We start from the raw sequence: 21,442 nt of genomic DNA on the forward strand, positions 1-21,442 counted from the left end.
TTATCATTCACTTGTTCCTAATATGTTGGTGCGTTGTCCCTTGTAGTCCTCTCTATGCAAGTATAGTAGTAGAAAATATTTGTGTGTTGCCATCTGTTTATTACGTGGGACCCACACATAGAAATACAAAAAATTACCACTTAACCTCCGCTCTATCCACTCATTCACATCTTGCCCTATTCTCGCCGTCGCCCAGGCGCTGCACATCTTGTCGTCCTCGCCGTCGTCCCGGCAAGCACTCGTCCTCCCCATGTCCAACCCCATTCCCGCTTCGAGCGCTATGCCACAACACCTCTAACCGCCATGAGTAGGAGCGCGTTCTCCTCTTCTTCTCGTTTCCATCTACCTCCCTTCTATAATCCACTCCAAATCGTTCCAATCAAGTGCAAAATCGAGCCTCCAATTGGTAGACGTGGAGACCTTAGTTCCGGATCTGGAGGGGATGGACATCATTGAGGGGGGTGTGAGGTCCTGACCTCTGCCCCTATTTGTGTTGCCTGCCGACTGCTGCTCCTCCCACCCCTCTCCCCCCGCCCCCGTGATGACCTCCTTTGCGGGTTGGCATGACAGTGATTGGATCGACCGAATTCATCCCAACCAGACAGTGGCTGAGGTGCTGGGTCACCAACGCAGACGACAATGCGGGAGGAAGTGGTGCTTCCCGTTGGCCGTGGAGTGGCAGCCTCACGCGAGGGTAGCTCCAGAGGGTTGACGACGGCGGATCCGTTGGGCAACCGGTGCGAGTGACGACGGAGGTGGGGTGGGGCAGTGGGCGTGCGGCCGGCACCAGGCACGGGGGTATGGGCAGCAGCGACCAGCCCCAGGCGCGGGTGGCAGGCGTGGCGGCTGGCCCGAGACGCAGGGCGCGGGCGGTGGGACGCGCCAATCTTTTTTTCTTTTTTCCTTTTTCTTTTGATATTTATATATTTTTCTTTTATTGTTTCATGTAGCAGCGAATATGAATGTTTCATTTTTATGTAATATTGTTGTGGAATGTTTACTGGTATGAAATTTATATATTGTTCATGTTTTAATTTGCTTTGTGGTTGGAGATACATATTTTTAATTAGCGGGAAATAACAATTTTAGAATTGGCGGGAAATAAAATTGGAAAAAATGGTGGGCAAAACTACCTGTGCTAGTGGGCATCTTAAGCGCTCGCCAACAGTGGACGGGAGTGCTCGAAACAGAGATATGGGAATCACGGCGGAGAGAAGGGGAAATTTTGGAAATGTTGCACGTGGCGTCGGGAGGATATGTAGGTGAATCAAACGGTGGATTGGATGACGGGTGGGATGCGTGGATGACTCGGAGTCGGTTGGTGTAGGCGCCACATGGATCCAGGCGCTTGCGTGTAGCGGATGCAGGTGGAGCAGGGCGATAGCTAAAGAGAGGCAAGTCAGGCGAGACCCGCTCGGGGTCAGTCATTTGAGTCGGGAACTCGGATGCGTATGCGCTGCGGTTACGTCAAGCCGGTCAGGAGGTGTATTTGGGTATATCTGCCTTCTGGGAGAGCCTGGGCAAGCGGAGTAATTAGTGGTTCCGATTTCTAAGTTTTGTTTACCAAATCGCTTTTTTTTATTTTGAGAACGACAAGAAATCTAAGATGGATTATCAAAATGCCAAACAACTTCTAAGAAATTAACGAAAAGCTGTAGATTCTGATAGGTTTTAGGTTTTTATTTGAGGTGCATGAGGCCTTGGCTATCGTTAATAGTTAAAAACTTAATTCATTGATAGTCACAAAATGTACAGTTGACTCTATGGCGAATGGATAAGGCGTTGGTCTACGGAACCAGAGATTCTAGGTTTGATCCCACTAGAGTTGTTTTAGTTTCTTTTTTGTCTTACTTTATTTTCCCCTAAAGTTTGGGCTTCCCTTTGGTTTCCTTTTTGTCTTAATTTATTTTCCCCTACAATTTGGGCAATTGCACGGTAAAGCGATTAGGTAGGTCAATAATCATACGAAAGTTACGTGGTAAAATAGTTCAAGTTTTTTTATCCTAATAAACATGATCCACCAGGAAAAAAAGGACTTGTATTCTTCTCACAATGTTCCTTTGCAGCATCATAAAAAACTGATCAATTAAAAGTCCTCAGTTCTAGTACCATTGAAAATCAGAAAAAGGACTGCCCGTCCGACAAGATTTCGATGAGTAGTTAGTGAGACAACTGACATTTGAGGGGCGCAATAACACACCAAAATGGAGTCGAAAGATCCTAGAAGTACACATATTTGTATGTTCTGAAAAAAACAAACATATTTGTATGTTCTGATAACGGAACAGAACACTTATGTTAAACAATCAAATATGGGTACATGGTAAAGAAATCAGAGGAATTTCATTCCTTTAGTAGGATAGAAGCGATTATACAAATAATAAATCTGATACTCCTATGTGATTATGTGAATATCTGAATCTTACTTCGATAGTGGCACTCTTGAAGAATTTGAGGAGATATTTATTGCTAGGATAATAGTCCTAGGTCATTGGGCAAACACAAGCTCTAACAAACTTTTCTAGTGCATCTGTCAAAATCCTGCAGATAAAGAAATAGAGAGAATTCCCTATTTGACACTCATAATAAGTGGTTCCTTTCTTGGCCTTTAAAAATTTTTCTTTCTTTATTTGACACTGACTTGAACTTTGGTTCCTCATTTGACACTCCCGTTTATTCTGTTAGTTAACTCAGGTGAACTGTAACATGTGGATACTTCCACCTAATTTAACCAAATAAAACGACATCCAAATCACCTCTAAAATTCATGAAATTTTTTGTAGTGATATAAAAGATAGAGATGAACTTATTTTACACAAAAACACATATATATCATTTAAAATATTAATACTAAAATTCACAAAAATATGCTACTTTTAAAGATTCTGTGAATTTTAGAGCATAAAAATACTTTCAAAAATATGTAAAAATACCCGATATTCTAGTCACACATTTATGCCATTTATAAAATTATTATATTTGAAAAGTCACAAATAAAAATTTAAGTTCTTTAAAAAATAATTTTTGCTAAATAAAGGGTCTATTTAGTGGGGCTGCGGGAGCGGCTCTTCGAGCGGCTTCTCCTGAAGCCCTGCCAAAGGGCGTGCTCCGGGTGAAACGGCTTTGGTTTCGGCAGTGGAGCCCCACGAATCCCGCTGAGAGGAGCCCTTTCGGGAAGGTAGAGCCAAAAAAAAGGCTCCCGCGGCTCCTCCTCGGCCCTTTCCAACCATGCCCTCGGGGGAGGGCCCGCAGGCGGCAGAGCCGGCAGTAGGCAGGCACAACGACGGGGAGCTGGGCCGCGGGGCGAGGCGGCACGGCGACGGGCGGCGACGTGGAGCTGGGTGGCGGGGTGAGGTGGCACGACGACGGGTAGTTGGGCGGCGGGGCGAGGCGGCACGACGACAGGCGGTGACGGGGAGCTGGGCAGCGGGGCAAGGCACCACGATGACGGGCGGCGCGCGCGGTAGGCTGGCGGCGGAAGCCCAGAGGAGCTAGAGCAAAAGGATAAGGCAGATCGAGAACATGGAGAAAAAGGAAAAGGAGAAGGGAAAAAAAGAAAAAAGAAAAGGTGAAGGAAAAAAAAAAGAAGAGGAAAATGAAAGGGTATTATGGGTATTTCATCTTATCTAACCATTTTAAACTATACGGAAGAGCCGTTTTGCCAAACGGTTTTGCAAAAGCCGTTTTGCCAAACGGTTTTGCAAAAGAAGGAGCAAGAGCTGGAGAAGCCACTCCACCAGAGGAGCCATAGCCGGAGCTATTTTCAGAGGAGCCGGAGCCCTGCCAAACTGGCCCAAAATAATCTTTATCTATGTCAATTAATATGGATAATAATTTATAAATTACTTCATCATGTTGCAGTGATATTGGGGTATTTTTTACATCATTTTCGGAAAGTATTTTTATGCTCCAAAAATTCACATAATCTTTAAAAGTAGCATATTTTGATGAATTTTAGTTTTAAGATTTTGAATGATATATATGTTTTTTTTATAAAATGAGTTCATCTCTATTTTTTATATAACTACAAAAAGTTTCATGAATTTTAGAGGTGATTTGGATGTCGTTTTGTTTAGTAAATATGGTGGAAGTATCCATAGGTTACTGTTCACCCGAGTTAACTAGCGGAACGAATGGGAGTGTCAAATGAGGAACCAAAGTTCAAGTAAGTGTCAAATAAGGAAAAAAAATTGAGGGCCAAGAAAGGAACCACTCATTATACGAATGTTAAATAGGGAATTCTCTCAAATAAATACTATTGACCCGTATGATTACTAGCGCTTATCAAGCTTCTTTCATATAAACTACTGGCAGGCTTGCTATAGAAAATAAACTAGAGGGCATACGTTCACTGCATGTGAACAACCGTCATAAAGTACCACACCATCTATTTCACAGTCGCAAATAAAATTTTTAAGTTCTTTCAAAAATAATTTTTGCTAAATAAAATAATATTTATCTATGTTAATTATTATGGATAATAATTTATAAATTACTTCGTCATGTTGTAGTGATATTTGGTATTTTTACATCATTTTCGGAAAGTATTTTTATGCTCCAAAAATTCACATAATCTTTAAAAGTAGCGTATTTTGATGAATTTTAGTTTTAAGATTTTAAATTATATATATGTTTTTTTATAAAATGAGTTCATCTCTATCTTTTCTATAACTACAAAAAGTTTCATGAATTTTAGAGGTGATTTTTGGATATCATTTTGTTTAGTAAAATAGGGTGGAAGTATCCACAGGTTACTGTTCACCCAAGTGAACTGACGTAACGATCGGGAGTGTCAAATGAGGAACTAAAGTTCAAATCAGTGTCAAATAAGGAAAAAATTTTGAGGGCCAAGAAAGGAACCACTCATTATACGAGTGTCAAATAGGAAATTCCCTTAGAGAAATACTATTGACCCATATGATTGTTAGCGCTTATCAAGCTTCTTTCATACAAACTGCTGCATGGCAGGCTTGCTATAGAAAATGAACTAGAGGGCATACGTTCACTACATGTGAACAACCGTCATAAAGTACCTAGCTACCATCTATTATCTATGCTATGGTTACATATTTGGCCAAGATCGGAGCCAGCTTCTGACAATAGACAGAAGACAATTGTGTGTGGAACTAATAAAGCAGAACTTTTTAAGATAAAGGATGTTTTTTTATTCCAACCTTTTCATGACGCATGCAGGATCGACTGTTGAAGAAGTGCCAACAGATGGCTCAAACAAGTGAAAACGAACATTGTGGAAATAAAGACTCAAGCACAAGGCCTATCAGTAGATATTCACCCATATTTGGTGAAGATCTCCATAATCGTTGCTACTAGGATCTGGCATACCCGTTGCATCCTTTCCCTCAACTCAAGCATAACTTTTTCTCAAAAAAAAAACTCAAGCATAACTGCAACATTATACCATGTTTTCACGAACAAGTCCATAGAATTGAAGAGGCTTGTTTTGTAGTAATAGACTAGGCTGCATAAGCCGAAAATTCCTTCAAACAACCAGTTGTAATATAATAAGGAGCAAACCTTTCTTGGCAGAATTGAAAATAATATCCCTCGGTTGTTTGGAGTGACTTTCTTAACGGTGCCTTTGAGGACAGGTCGGATGCGTGGGCGACTCGGGATTAGTTGGCGTAGGCGCCACGCGGATCCGGACGCTTGCGTGCGGTGGACGCTGGTGAAGCGGGGTGACAGCTCAGCAGAGGCAAGGCAGGCGACCCGCTCGACTCGGATGCGCATGCGCTGCGGTTACCTTAACCCGGCGGTGAGGAGGTGTATTCCGGTATATCCGTGTTTCGGGACAGCCTGGGCAAGCGTATTAATTAATGGTTCTGATTTCCGCATTTTATTTATTTACTAGTAGAAATACCCGTGCGTTGCTACGGGCCCTTAACGGGTCCTTACTTGCTCTCACATTATCATTCACGTGTTCCTAATATGTTGGTGCGTTGTCCCTTGTAGTCCTCTCTATGCAAGTATAGTAGTAGAAAATATTTGTGTGTTGCCATCTGTTTATTACGTGGGACCCACACATAGAAATACAAAAAATTACCACTTAACCTCCGCTCTATCCACTCATTCACATCTTGCCCTATTCTCGCCGTCGCCCAGGCGCTGCACATCTTGTCGTCCTCGCCGTCGTCCCGGCAAGCACTCGTCCTCCCCATGTCCAACCCCATTCCCGCTTCGAGCGCTATGCCACAACACCTCTAACCGCCATGAGTAGGAGCGCGTTCTCCTCTTCTTCTCGTTTCCATCTACCTCCCTTCTATAATCCACTCCAAATCGTTCCAATCAAGTGCAAAATCGAGCCTCCAATTGGTAGACGTGGAGACCTTAGTTCCGGATCTGGAGGGGATGGACATCATTGAGGGGGGTGTGAGGTCCTGACCTCTGCCCCTATTTGTGTTGCCTGCCGACTGCTGCTCCTCCCACCCCTCTCCCCCCGCCCCCGTGATGACCTCCTTTGCGGGTTGGCATGACAGTGATTGGATCGACCGAATTCATCCCAACCAGACAGTGGCTGAGGTGCTGGGTCACCAACGCAGACGACAATGCGGGAGGAAGTGGTGCTTCCCGTTGGCCGTGGAGTGGCAGCCTCACGCGAGGGTAGCTCCAGAGGGTTGACGACGGCGGATCCGTTGGGCAACCGGTGCGAGTGACGACGGAGGTGGGGTGGGGCAGTGGGCGTGCGGCCGGCACCAGGCATGGGGGTATGGGCAGCAGCGACCAGCCCCAGGCGCGGGTGGCAGGCCAGAGACGCAGGGCGCGGGCGGTAGGACGCGCCGATCTTTTTTTCTTTTTTCCTTTTTCCTTTTTCTTTTGATATTTATATATTTTTCTTTTATTTTTTTCATGCAGCAGCGAATATGAATGTTCATATTTATGTAATATTGTTGTGGAATGTTTACTGGTATGAAAATTTATATATTGTTCATGTTTTAATTTGCTCTGTGGTTGGAGATATATATTTTTAATTAGCGGGAAATAATAATTTTAGAATTGGTGGGAAATAAAATTGGAAAAAATGCTGGGGAAAAACTACCTATGCTAGCGAGCATCTTAAGTGCCCGCCAACACAGATCGGCATCTCTGCTAGCGGGCGCTTAAGCGGCCTGCTAGCACCGTTCCATTTCTGCTGGCGGGCGCTTAAGAGGCCCGCCAGCACTGTTCCATTTCTGTTGGCAGGCCCTCACCCGCCAGTATAGATGCCCATTTCTGCTGGCTCAAGGTTGCTAGCGGTTAGGCAACTTGTCAGCGCAAATGTGTTTTACCCGCCAGCACAAACCTAACGAATAAAATTATGATTCTATGGTCAGTTTTCCTGGTCGTTTATATTGGTTCCTATTGTTTTGCTTTCAGTAGTTTTGATCTTAGTTTCATTTACCTTGTCGTTTCTGAGGAAGAAAATGTGGTTAGTATTGGCAATTTTCGATCATGTCTGGTCGTTTTCACACCGTAATGTGGAGTACATGGGTGCAAAAGGTGAGTGGTGAAGGCCACCACCTATCGATATATTGTCAAGATTATAGTGGCTCACACAAACAGATATTATACAGGACAGGAACACATGCATGGTGACCAACCTTTCTGTGTTGTATTTCATCAATATTTTGCATTCGAGGGAGCTGCAAACTTTGAATTATCATGACTAGCAAGTGGATAGAAGATAAGTCGTCAGAGTAAAATTAGTCAAAATTTAAGTCTTCTCTCTTTGATTCAAACGAACATTGCAGTAGCATTGTATTGACCATATTCCTTTGATGTCTGTTATCCACATAGAGATGTTATTGGAGCAAGGAACTATAGCTCCAGAGACTAGAGGTACTTCTTGATCATTATACCAATAAAACCCTTTGAAAAGCTGGATCTTTCCTGAGGAGAATATAATGTAGCTTTTATGTTGCTCACGATATCCTATACATTGCATGTTGCAGTACGAGAAGGCCGTCGCGTCCATTCTGCGTAACCATGGCCGAATATATAACGATCCCTGCAGGAAGTACGGTATACACCATGGGCATGATTGGTTTGCTGTTGAGCCAAGCCTGGCTCGTATCCGGGAGCCAAGCTCCCGCTAGCCAGGCTAAACAGATGCAACCAAGGTTTGATTGGTTGCTTGTATTCATCCAGCCAGGCTATGAACAAAAGTTGTTTGGTTTCCCGCATGAGAACGCGTCGAATGAGATAAACTTTAAAATTAAGTACTACAATTATGTTTATTTTGCTTAAATTTATTTTAATAGCTCTTATTTTACCCTATTAGACCTTACTCATCTTTGAAAAACACTAATATCACTTAATATAAGTTAATCACCTATTTAACATCATCATTAGTGGGAGATCACCTGCACCCACTGAGCTAGGCCCGTAGGAAACAGACTTCATCTGCGTTTCCCGAGTCAGGATCGATGGTACATTTTGCATGCGTCGGACCACGCTAAGATGAGTCGCAACCAAAATAGCACAGACTACATCCCAGCAGCCTCCTGGCTCAGCCTTGGCACATGCAACCAATCAGCCCCCACATTTCTCTTGAGGAACTTGGGGGACACTATGCAAGACTGCTGCATCTTGCAGAGATGCCCTTTGACTTTTGGCTGCCTTGTCACTAAAGGTTGTAGGCCATTAGCCGTGAGGGTGCTTTTCTGCTGTAATGCACCAGATAAAGCAAATGCTACAAATGTGCCATAAAAGCAATATGGACTTCTGGAAGTCGCCAAACATTTTTAAACTTGCACACCTGTAGATAATGATACTTTCTATGCACAAAAATTGAGATTTCTGAATTCTATTTAGTTTTGCAAATACAAAATAATTACAAATGGACTACACCTAAAAAATTTTCATCTTTGGGAATATAAAATCACCTATCTTTTTTTCAAAAAAAATTAAAAATGTTTGACTACTTCTAGATTGCTTTATGTGTATTGTGCACCATTTGCATTCTGCAACATGAGGTGAGATTCCCCATGGACACAACCACATCGGTTTGTAAAGGATGGGCTGGAGGGTCGAATCTGTGAACCGGGCCGGTGCGCGCAGGCAGGACATACTGGGCCGAAGTGAACAAGACCCTAAGACTGAAAACGGCGGAGACCCAACACGAGCAAACTTCTTCATGGTCATGCCGCTCCCTCGCGACCACACACACACACTGCCCGCCGGCCACCAGTCCACCACCTCGATGCTATCGATCAGGCCGGCACGCCCCGGCCAAATCAGCCCCAGCAATGGCGAGCTCCTCGCTGCTCCCCTCCGCCTTCCTCGGGCTGCTCCTGCTGCAGTCCTCGTCCACCTGCAGCGCCCACGCGGCGGAGGAGATGGCGGTGATGAGTGCTGACGCTGGACGCAGGCAACTTCTCGGAGGTGGTCGCCCCGCACCAGTTCATCGTCGTCAATTTCTACGCACCCTGGTAAATTTGTTGTACCATGCTTAAACAAATCCCGAATGAGTTTTCAATCTCGAAAAAAAAAATCATACGGAATGGCCTTCTATTGAGTATTGGCCACATGTATTTGATCTTTATAATCGACAGGTGTTACTGGAGCAAGAAACTAGCCCCAGAGGTAACTTTTAGCCATAAAATTCTCTGACATTCTGAATCCTTCCTGAGGAGAATGTATAACGCACGTATTGCTCGTGATCTTGTCCGTATGTCATGCTGCAGTACGAGGAGGCCGCGTCCATCCTGCGCAATCATGACCCGCCGATCGTTCTCGCTAAGATTGACGCCAGCGGCAAGAACAATAAGGATAGCAGAGAGAAGTGCCGCGTTCTTGGGTACCCAACTATCAAGTTCTTCAGGAATGAAGGGAGGACCGTGCAAGAATATGTAGGTGCGAGGGATGCAGAGAGCATAATGCAATATCTGAAGAAACAAGTGGGTTCAGACTCTACTAAAACCAGGTTGGCAGAGGATGCTGCGAGTTCGAGCACTGATGACAATGACAAGGGCAAGGTTACTGTAAGTTCTGTTAGATTAAATGGGCCGGTGGCCTATTAATTCAATTAAATCCCAATGTCCATTCACATGGTGGTAGTTATATTTGTAATAAAATCACCTTGGAAGTTGAGAGGATCCCTAACCAACTTATAAGGTGGAGCCATACTATACATGTTGAGAAGTTGAGGAAGGGATAATAGGATGCCACGCGCGCGCGCACTCGCTCAACTAGTCGAGCCCCGCCGGATGCGACCCAAAAGGTTTATGGCGCCTATAAGAGAGAGGCGCTCCTTCTCAGTCTTCCTCGCACAATACACCAGCCAACGAACTCTCTCCGCTGTTGCGTTGGAAGAGCAGGTCTCCGAAGTTGTACCCTTACACGAGACTCTACACCCGAGGAGTAGAAAGGGCGATCAAGTTTTTTGGAAGTGCATCTGCACGACTGCTTGCTGCGAACCACTACCTGGAGACGCAACTGCACGGCATCGACCTCTGATCGACTACAGGCTCGATTACCAATGTCAGGTAACAGCGCATTCGGTTCCTCCGGAACTGGCACCACCTCAGGTAGTTCCTCGTAAACTTTCTGGTTCAGTCCTTGTGTTCCATAGTTTCCATTGCATGTTTTATATTCGTTGCTATAGACACAAAGTTTCATGCTACTGTATGGCTATCGTTTATGTCATATTTTTATTTAATATTTGGAATTAAAATAAATCATAAAATACCTCTGATTCCAACAAGTTGTTGTTGTCCACTCCACCACATCCCAAGTGCACTGCCCTCCTTAGACGGTTTCTACTCTTCCATATTGGCGTATTTACTACTCCCCTCAAAATTTTAGTTGACTCTGTCTGCTCTAAGGCATAGTTCTCAAATGATGCAATGTCCTCTGTTTGTCGCTTATCATCACTTTATTTGTGGAGGATGAAGGGTAATTAGTAATTACTCCCATTTTAAATTTTACTGATCTTAACATGTCACCTGTTTGTGTTCATGTAGGATAGTACATTGGAATCATATCATGAGTCAGATCCAATTCCAACACTTAACAATCAATCTGTTAAGAAAGTCACTCCAAACAACCGAGGGATATTATTTTCAATTCTGCCAAGAAAGGTTTGCTCCTTATTATATTACAACTGGTTGTTTGAAGGAATTTTCGGCTTATGCAGCCTAGTCTATTACTACAAAACAAGCCTCTTCAATTCTATGGACTTGTTCGTGAAAACATGGTATAATGTTGCAGTTATGCTTGAGTTTTTTTTTTGAGAAAAAGTTATGCTTGAGTTGAGGGAAAGGATGCAACGGGTATGCCAGATCCTAGTAGCAACGATTATGGAGATCTTCACCAAATATGGGTGAATATCTACTGATAGGCCTTGTGCTTGAGTCTTTATTTCCACAATGTTCGTTTTCACTTGTTTGAGCCATCTGTTGGCACTTCTTCAACAGTCGATCCTGCATGCGTCATGAAAAGGTTGGAATAAAAAAACATCCTTTATCTTAAAAAGTTCTGCTTTATTAGTTCCACACACAATTGTCTTCTGTCTATTGTCAGAAGCTGGCTCCGATCTTGGCCAAATATGTAACCATAGCATAGATAATAGATGGTAGCTAGGTACTTTATGACGGTTGTTCACATGTAGTGAACGTATGCCCTCTAGTTCATTTTCTATAGCAAGCCTGCCATGCAGCAGTTTGTATGAAAGAAGCTTGATAAGCGCTAACAATCATATGGGTCAATAGTATTTCTCTAAGGGAATTTCCTATTTGACACTCGTATAATGAGTGGTTCCTTTCTTGGCCCTCAAAATTTTTTCCTTATTTGACACTGATTTGAACTTTAGTTCCTCATTTGACACTCCCGATCGTTACGTCAGTTCACTTGGGTGAACAGTAACCTGTGGATACTTCCACCCTATTTTACTAAACAAAATGATATCCAAAAATCACCTCTAAAATTCATGAAACTTTTTGTAGTTATAGAAAAGATAGAGATGAACTCATTTTATAAAAAAACATATATATAATTTAAAATCTTAAAACTAAAATTCATCAAAATACGCTACTTTTAAAGATTATGTGAATTTTTGGAGCATAAAAATACTTTCCGAAAATGATGTAAAAATACCAAATATCACTACAACATGACGAAGTAATTTATAAATTATTATCCATAATAATTAACATAGATAAATATTATTTTATTTAGCAAAAATTATTTTTGAAAGAACTTAAAAATTTTATTTGCGACTGTGAAATAGATGGTGTGGTACTTTATGACGGTTGTTCACATGCAGTGAACGTATGCCCTCTAGTTTATTTTCTATAGCAAGCCTGCCAGTAGTTTATATGAAAGAAGCTTGATAAGCGCTAGTAATCATACGGGTCAATAGTATTTATTTGAGAGAATTCCCTATTTAACATTCGTATAATGAGTGGTTCCTTTCTTGGCCCTCAATTTTTTTTCCTTATTTGACACTTACTTGAACTTTGGTTCCTCATTTGACACTCCCATTCGTTCCGCTAGTTAACTCGGGTGAACAGTAACCTATGGATACTTCCACCATATTTACTAAACAAAACGACATCCAAATCACCTCTAAAATTCATGAAACTTTTTGTAGTTATATAAAAAATAGAGATGAACTCATTTTATAAAAAAAACATATATATCATTCAAAATCTTAAAACTAAAATTCATCAAAATATGCTACTTTTAAAGATTATGTGAATTTTTGGAGCATAAAAATACTTTCCGAAAATGATGTAAAAAATACCCCAATATCACTGCAACATGATGAAGTAATTTATAAATTATTATCCATATTAATTGACATAGATAAAGATTATTTTGGGCCAGTTTGGCAGGGCTCCGGCTCCTCTGAAAATAGCTCCGGCTATGGCTCCTCTGGTGGAGTGGCTTCTCCAGCTCTTGCTCCTTCTTTTGCAAAACCGTTTGGCAAAACGGCTTTTGCAAAACCGTTTGGCAAAACGGCTCTTCCGTATAGTTTAAAATGGTTAGATAAGATGAAATACCCATAATACCCTTTCATTTTCCTCTTCTTTTTTTTTTCCTTCACCTTTTCTTTTTTCTTTTTTTCCCTTCTCCTTTTCCTTTTTCTCCATGTTCTCCATCTGCCTTATCCTTTTGCTCTAGCTCCTCTGGGCTTCCGCCGCCAGCCTACCGCGCGCGCCGCCCGTCATCATGGTGCCTTGCCCCGCTGCCCAGCTCCCCGTCACCGCCTGTCGTCGTGCCGCCTCGCCCCGCCGCCCAACTACCCGTCGTCGTGCCACCTCACCCCGCCACCCAGCTCCACGTCGCCGCCCGTCGCCGTGCCGCCTCGCCCCGCGGCCCAGCTCCCCGTCGTTGTGCCTGCCTACTGCCGGCTCTGCCGCCTGCGGGCCCTCCCCCGAGGGCATGGTTGGAAAGGGCCGAGGAGGAGCCGCGGGAGCCTTTTTTTTGGCTCTACCTTCCCGAAAGGGCTCCTCTCAGCGGGATTCGTGGGGCTCCACCGCCGAAACCAAAGCCGTTTCACCCGGAGCACGCCCTTTGGCAGGGCTTCAGGAGAAGCCGCTCGAAGAGCCGCTCCCGCAGCCCCACTAAATAGACCCTTTATTTAGCAAAAATTATTTTTTAAAGAACTTAAATTTTTATTTGTGACTTTTCAAATATAATAATTTTATAAATGGCATAAATGTGTGACTAGAATATCGGGTATTTTTACATATTTTTGAAAGTATTTTTATGCTCTAAAATTCACAGAATCTTTAAAAGTAGCATATTTTTGTGAATTTTAGTATTAATATTTTAAATGATATATATGTGTTTTTGTGTAAAATAAGTTCATCTCTATCTTTTATATCACTACAAAAAATTTCATGAATTTTAGAGGTGATTTGGATGTCGTTTTATTTGGTTAAATTAGGTGGAAGTATCCACATGTTACAGTTCACCTGAGTTAACTAACAGAATAAACGAGAGTGTCAAATGAGGAACCAAAGTTCAAGTCAGTGTCAAATAAAGAAAGAAAAATTTTTAAAGGCCAAGAAAGGAACCACTTATTATGAGTGTCAAATAGGGAATTCTCTCTATTTCTTTATCTGCAGGATTTTGACAGATGCACTAGAAAAGTTTGTTAGAGCTTGTGTTTGCCCAATGACCTAGGACTATTATCCTAGCAATAAATATCTCCTCAAATTCTTCAAGAGTGCCACTATCGAAGTAAGATTCAGATATTCACATAATCACATAGGAGTATCAGATTTATTATTTGTATAATCGCTTCTATCCTACTAAAGGAATGAAATTCCTCTGATTTCTTTACCATGTACCCATATTTGATTGTTTAACATAAGTGTTCTGTTCCGTTATCAGAACATACAAATATGTTTGTTTTTTTCAGAACATACAAATATGTGTACTTCTAGGATCTTTCGACTCCATTTTGGTGTGTTATTGCGCCCCTCAAATGTCAGTTGTCTCACTAACTACTCATCGAAATCTTGTCGGACGGGCAGTCCTTTTTCTGATTTTCAATGGTACTAGAACTGAGGACTTTTAATTGATCAGTTTTTTATGATGCTGCAAAGGAACATTGTGAGAAGAATACAAGTCCTTTTTTTCCTGGTGGATCATGTTTATTAGGATAAAAAAACTTGAACTATTTTACCACGTAACTTTCGTATGATTATTGACCTACCTAATCGCTTTACCGTGCAATTGCCCAAATTGTAGGGGAAAATAAATTAAGACAAAAAGGAAACCAAAGGGAAGCCCAAACTTTAGGGGAAAATAAAGTAAGACAAAAAAGAAACTAAAACAACTCTAGTGGGATCAAACCTAGAATCTCTGGTTCCGTAGACCAACGCCTTATCCATTCGCCATAGAGTCAACTGTACATTTTGTGACTATCAATGAATTAAGTTTTTAACTATTAACGATAGCCAAGGCCTCATGCACCTCAAATAAAAACCTAAAACCTATCAGAATCTACAGCTTTTCGTTAATTTCTTAGAAGTTGTTTGGCATTTTGATAATCCATCTTAGATTTCTTGTCGTTCTCAAAATAAAAAAAAGCGATTTGGTAAACAAAACTTAGAAATCGGAACCACTAATTACTCCGCTTGCCCAGGCTCTCCCAGAAGGCAGATATACCCAAATACACCTCCTGACCGGCTTGACGTAACCGCAGCGCATACGCATCCGAGTTCCCGACTCAAATGACTGACCCCGAGCGGGTCTCGCCTGACTTGCCTCTCTTTAGCTATCGCCCTGCTCCACCTGCATCCGCTACACGCAAGCGCCTGGATCCATGTGGCGCCTACACCAACCGACTCCGAGTCATCCACGCATCCCACCCGTCATCCAATCCACCGTTTGATTCACCTACATATCCTCCCGACGCCACGTGCAACATTTCCAAAATTTCCCCTTCTCTCCGCCGTGATTCCCATATCTCTGTTTCGAGCACTCCCGTCCACTGTTGGCGAGCGCTTAAGATGCCCACTAGCACAGGTAGTTTTGCCCACCATTTTTTCCAATTTTATTTCCCGCCAATTCTAAAATTGTTATTTCCCGCTAATTAAAAATATGTATCTCCAACCACAAAGCAAATTAAAACATGAACAATATATAAATTTCATACCAGTAAACATTCCACAACAATATTACATAAAAATGAAACATTCATATTCGCTGCTACATGAAACAATAAAAGAAAAATATATAAATATCAAAAGAAAAAGGAAAAAAGAAAAAAAGATTGGCGCGTCCCACCGCCCGCGCCCTGCGTCTCGGGCCAGCCGCCACGCCTGCCACCCGCGCCTGGGGCTGGTCGCTGCTGCCCATACCCCCGTGCCTGGTGCCGGCCGCACGCCCACTGCCCCACCCCACCTCCGTCGTCACTCGCACCGGTTGCCCAACGGATCCGCCGTCGTCAACCCTCTGGAGCTACCCTCGCGTGAGGCTGCCACTCCACGGCCAACGGGAAGCACCACTTCCTCCCGCATTGTCGTCTGCGTTGGTGACCCAGCACCTCAGCCACTGTCTGGTTGGGACGAATTCGGTCGATCCAATCACTGTCATGCCAACCCGCAAAGGAGGTCGTCACGGGGGCGGGGGGAGAGGGGTGGGAGGAGCAGCAGTCGGCAGGCAACACAAATAGGGGCAGAGGTCAGGACCTCACACCCCCCTCAATGATGTCCATCCCCTCCAGATCCGGAACTAAGGTCTCCACGTCTACCAATTGGAGGCTCGATTTTGCACTTGATTGGAACGATTTGGAGTGGATTATAGAAGGGAGGTAGATGGAAACGAGAAGAAGAGGAGAACGCGCTCCTACTCATGGTGGTTAGAGGTGTTGTGGCATAGCGCTCGAAGCGGGAATGGGGTTGGACATGGGGAGGACGAGTGCTTGCCGGGACGACGGCGAGGACGACAAGATGTGCAGCGCCTGGGCGACGGCGAGAATAGGGCAAGATGTGAATGAGTGGATAGAGCGGAGGTTAAGTGGTAATTTTTTGTATTTCTATGTGTGGGTCCCACGTAATAAACAGATGGCAACACACAAATATTTTCTACTACTATACTTGCATAGAGAGGACTATTAGGGACAACGCACCAACATATTAGGAACAAGTGAATGATAATGTGAGAGCAAGTAAGGACCCGTTAAGGGCCCGTAGCAACGCACGGGTATTTCTACTAGTAAATAAATAAAATGCGGAAATCAGAACCATTAATTAATACGCTTGCCCAGGCTGTCCCGAAACACGGATATACCGGAATACACCTCCTCACCGCCGGGTTAAGGTAACCGCAGCGCATGCACATCCGAGTCGAGCGGGTCGCCTGCCTTGCCTCTGCTGAGCTGTCACCCCGCTTCACCAGCGTCCACCGCACGCAAGCGTCCGGATCCGCGTGGCGCCTACGCCAACTAATCCCGAGTCGCCCACGCATCCGACCTGTCCTCAAAGGCACCGTCCGATCCGCCTGCAAATTTCCCTTCCGCCGCGCGCCATCTTTCCAAAATTTCCCCTCCGCCGCGACTCCCATCCCTGATCTCTCACGAGTCACGAGCACTCGCGATCCCATTCCCTTCTGATCTCAATCCCGCCGCCGCCGCGTCCACCGCAATCGCGATCCCATCAGATCTCAATCCTGCCGCCGCCGCCGATGATGGCCGCTGACGGGACCCAGCTCCTGCGCGCGGGTGCCTTCGCCTTCACCTTCACCATCGACGGCGCCATAACCTCCGTGGTGGCGGACGACCCCGTTGAGGAGGAGCTCGCCCGCCGGCGCGACCGCGACGCATCCAAGAAGAGGGACAGCGACGCATCCAAGAAGAGGGACGGCGACGAGGCGAAGAAGAGGGGCCGCGACGGGGCGAAGAAGAGGGGCCGCAACGAGGGCCTTTACCGGCGGGAGGAGTCCGATGAGGAGCGGGGGTGGTCGTCCGCGGTCGTGGAGCGCAGCCTCGCCCTGCGCCATCGGGGAGGTTCCGCGTCCTGCTTCCACCCCCGTTGTGGCTTGATCGTAGGCGAAGGGGCCGCCGCGTCCGGTGCGCTGGGAGTCGAAGCGGAAGCTGCTGTGGCGGCGGAGGAGCTGCTAGTTGATCCGACCCTGGAGTTCTTCTACCTCGCCGTCCTCTAGTCAGGCTGTGGCATGCTTATGTCTGGACAGGTGCTACTACTTACTCAGCTGAAGACTTGCAAAGATTCAAAGTTCTGATTCTTTAATTTTTAGACTTACTGAGTCAGATTCTTGTCGAAAGCTTCATACTTTGGTGGTATCTCAGTGTCTGTAGGTTCGTAGTTGTCGACTTCATGTAACTGACTTAATGTAATCGCTCCATGTGACATATCAATGAAAGCAATGGATCAAAATTTATATTTTATTTAGCTGTGATCTTATCTTATGTTACTGCTTTGATCCACTTAGTATTCTGTCTCTGATACTGGGTTGATTTCTCAATTTGCAGCAATGAAACTGAAGTTAAATCCATATGCTCAATTCGATCATTATACTGCTGTGTATGTTCATCAATCAAATTCAAGCAACTGTTTCTTTCCTGCAAAATTAGTCTTCTCCTCTTCTGTCTTATTCAAATTTGCAATTTTCTATCAATGCCGGATTCAAAGGAATTAATGTTACCATTTTTCAACTAGTAATTGATTGAATAATTTTGTTACTACTTCTTGTGTAATAACATCACAAAACAGAGTCACAAAGTGATGATTGTTTTATTTGTAACATCACAAATGCTGAAATGCACCAGTACTAGTCTTTTTCAAGAAACTGGATAAATTCAGATTGTCAACATTGCAATTATATTAATTCACAAGTTAATTATTGCTTCTCTCTACAACTAATGTACTTCTGCCCTTGGTTATTCATTCACCGTGGATTGCACTTTACTTGTAGATCGAGGCTCCGTATGAGCAGCTGCTGCCCTTCATCAGATGCTGTAGAGGCCGTCCAGAGGGGGCCAGACTATGTTAGTTGAGTTAAAAATCCAATGAACAGTGCCAAAATCACTGCTTAATCAGTGGAAGATTTGCTTTGGGGAGGGGGGGGGGGGGGCATGGCCCACCTTGGCCTTGCCTAAGCTCCGCCCCTAGAGGCTGTCATCAGACAGTTGCTGCTACAAGATAAGATGGCCAGTTTAGGAGGTAGTGGTGATGCTGCTGATCCCAAACTGAAAATTGGCGATGGTGTCGATCACTCACGCCAACAGCATGCAGCAGGAATGAGGTTGAATTATTACAACAGAGACGAACCTCCTTGTTCCTTTGAGTTTGAGCACATTCAGAATGGTTCAGTCTCTGCTGATCCATACAAGCAGTACTATGATGTGACATGATGATTGGAAGTCAGGCTCATCTTCCTGCACCAGCCAAATGCTCGGAGGCCAGCACAGAAATGGGTCCTCGTCTTCTGCCTTGCCGTGCTCTAGTCAGGCTGTGGCATGTTTATGTATGGACAGGTGTCAGTGTCACTGGTTCCAGATTTGCAGAGATTAAGTTCTGATTCTTAATTTTTAGACTTATTAAGTCAGATTTTTATCGAAAGTTTCATAATTTTCTGGTATCTGTAGGTTCGTATAATCGTATTTGTTGACTTCATGTAATCGAGTTCTTGTAATCGCTCTATGTGACAGATTAATCAAAGCAATGGATCAAATTTGATGTTATTGTATTTAGCTGGGCCTTATCTTATGTTACTGCAACCTGCAACCTTGTTTTCGAAAACTGAGAACCAATTTTTTTTTTGTAAAGTGAGAAGTCAATCCAGCACCAGAGACAGATCGTGCAAGTTAAGCGGTAGGGGTATTTGAGCCATCCAATTGACAAGCAATGGCTAGGATCAGAAGCCTGTACCTCCATTTCTTTTCTCTTCATTGAATGTTTAGATACTAATTAGAAGTATATTTAAGTATTAAATATAGATTAATTACAAAACCAATTGCATAAATGCGGCTAATTCGCGAGACGAATCTATTAAGCTTAATTAGTCCATGATTTGACCATGTGCTAATCATGGACTAATTAGGCTTAATAGATTCGTCTCGCGAATTAGTCACGACTTATGCAAATAGTTTTATAATTAGTTTAGTCCTTCTAATTGGTATTCAAACATCTGATGTGATCCAAACTAAAAATTAGTCCATGGATCCAAACATCTAGTTCCATCACATACACATATGTACAGCGCCTGTATCCAAAGAAGAAGAAGCAAGTTTGAAAGTGTCCGAGATAAATTACTGCAATATATCATATCTATCATAGCTGCTTTCTCCGAAATTTTTGGTGATTCCTCCATGACCATGCAAGCAAGAAAATCACAAGCGCAATCCCCACTGAGCTCCAAAAGATGATCAACCAGGAAGGCATTGGGTCATGAAATAGCCCTGCTCAGATTGCTGAATGTCAGGTAAACAGTTTGCAAAACATAGCCTTACAGCTATAGTTCTTATCATACACTGAAACTGCTGGTGCTATATCTGACATGAAAATTGAAAAGAGGAAGCTCACCATGCCCAAACTTCATGCAGATAAGCAACTCCACTATGCAAATAGCCAGAGAAAGCCAACAAAAGGCTCCAACCTTCTTCACTGGTTTGCTGTGATGATCAAAACCATGGCCAATCATCAATTATCCATCAAGCAAGCGCAATCTATTCATGCACACTGTTTGTCTGTTGCTAACAAATGAATGACACTGTTAGTCTAACCTGTCTTGTAAGTAGGAGTTATACTCGCGGATGGTTGGGATGGCAATCAACCACCAGAGGATCAATCTGTACACGACCAAGGGATTCCTTGGAGGAATCCATAGACAAAATTTGAGAAAGAACGTGTTAAGCTCCACAGTCATGAAGACGACGCAGAGGAATAGCACTTGGATGAATCGCAGTGGTCCCATGAAAGGATACCACTGATCCTTATCCCATTGTGCAGGGGTGAACTGACTTAGTGATCTTTTCACCTGCAAGACAAGTGAAGAGATTAAATTAATCTGCACAGCTGATGCTCAAATTCTAGATCAATTCAAACCAAGAGTTCTCAACTTGATAATGAGTTCGTCAGGGAAAAACTTGCTAATGTCAATGTAATTTGTACTTCACAGGAGTAACAACATAACTTACATATTCTAGGTCGTGTTTATATGTCATCACTCAGTTAGAACTATTTGTTCTGAAACAATTTTTTTAGAATCTTTGATGTTATATTTCTTAGGCTATGATAGAAAAAGTTTCATGAATCAAACTCAATAATGGCCACAACTTGTGTTGGCCCTATGACAACATATGGGCAAGCCTGATTTACAAGGTTTGGTTGTCTGAAACAGATGAGACTATTCACATGTGGATACAGTTTATAAGGGTGCGTTTGGTTTGGAGACAAGATGGGATGGGACGGTGCCGTCTCTATTTTTTGGGATGGGATCATCCCGTCTGCTGTTTGGTTGAGAGGGATGAATTCATCCCAGTTTTTTGTTTGGTACGATGGATTGAAAACGAGGGACGGATGGCTCGGGTAACACCGTTAGCTGCATGTGTTTAGTGGGACCCACATGTCATATATGGGCCCACATGTCATCGTCTTTTCTTTTTTTTTTCTCCTAACCCGTATCTTCTCCAACGCTCCCTGCCGCCCCAAGCCGTGCCGCCCCCGCTGGAGCTCCCTACCGCCCCCGCCGGAGCTCCCTGCCGCCCAGGCCGTGGGCACCGGCCGCGGCACCGGGGGCGCTCGCCCCGCCGGCCGCTCGCCCCGCTCGCCCCAGGGGCCGCGGCGGAGCTCGCCCGTGCCGGCCGTGGCGGATCTCGCGCCCGCCGGCCGGGGCGGAGCTCGCCCGCGCCGGCCCCTCCGCCCACAGCTCGTCCGACGGCCGGGGCGGATCTCGGCCCGCGCCGGCCCCTCCGCCAGGAGGCTCGGCCCGCCGCCAGAGAGGAGTTCGCCCCGCGCCGGCACCTCCGCCC

At 44.2% G+C, this 21,442-nt stretch overlaps 2 protein-coding genes across 4 annotated transcripts in view; one reads left to right on the forward strand and one right to left on the reverse strand.

The window, feature by feature from the left end:
* Window positions 1-16,800: 16,800 nt before the first annotated feature.
* LOC101767159 lies at window positions 16,801-19,158 on the forward strand. Of its 2 annotated transcripts, none has more exons than XM_004961232.3 (2): window positions 16,801-17,643; window positions 18,385-19,158. In XM_004961232.3, the coding sequence occupies exon 1, from the start codon at window positions 17,137-17,139 to the stop codon at window positions 17,611-17,613; it is 477 nt and encodes a 158-aa protein (XP_004961289.1). In that variant the 5' UTR covers window positions 16,801-17,136; the 3' UTR covers window positions 17,614-17,643; window positions 18,385-19,158. The 2 variants fall into 2 exon arrangements, with proteins under 2 accessions (XP_004961289.1, XP_004961290.1); XM_004961233.3 differs by lacking the exon at window positions 18,385-19,158 and adding an exon at window positions 17,942-18,370.
* A 447-nt stretch (window positions 19,159-19,605) lies between these two features.
* Window positions 19,606-21,442, reverse strand: part of LOC101767818 (CDP-diacylglycerol--serine O-phosphatidyltransferase 2) — a 6,695-nt gene continuing 4,858 nt past the window's right edge. For both annotated transcript variants that reach the window (XM_004961236.4, XM_004961235.4), the window contains exons 11-13: window positions 20,195-20,448; window positions 19,995-20,083; window positions 19,606-19,870 (exon numbers count right to left, since the gene is read on the reverse strand). In XM_004961236.4, the coding sequence (XP_004961293.2) occupies window positions 19,743-19,870; window positions 19,995-20,083; window positions 20,195-20,448 (471 nt within the window). In that variant the 3' untranslated portion in view covers window positions 19,606-19,742. The remainder of the gene's footprint in view (window positions 19,871-19,994; window positions 20,084-20,194; window positions 20,449-21,442) is intronic.

This window comes from Setaria italica, chromosome III (assembly GCF_000263155.2).
Source record: "Setaria italica strain Yugu1 chromosome III, Setaria_italica_v2.0, whole genome shotgun sequence".
NCBI lineage: Eukaryota > Viridiplantae > Streptophyta > Magnoliopsida > Poales > Poaceae > Setaria > Setaria italica.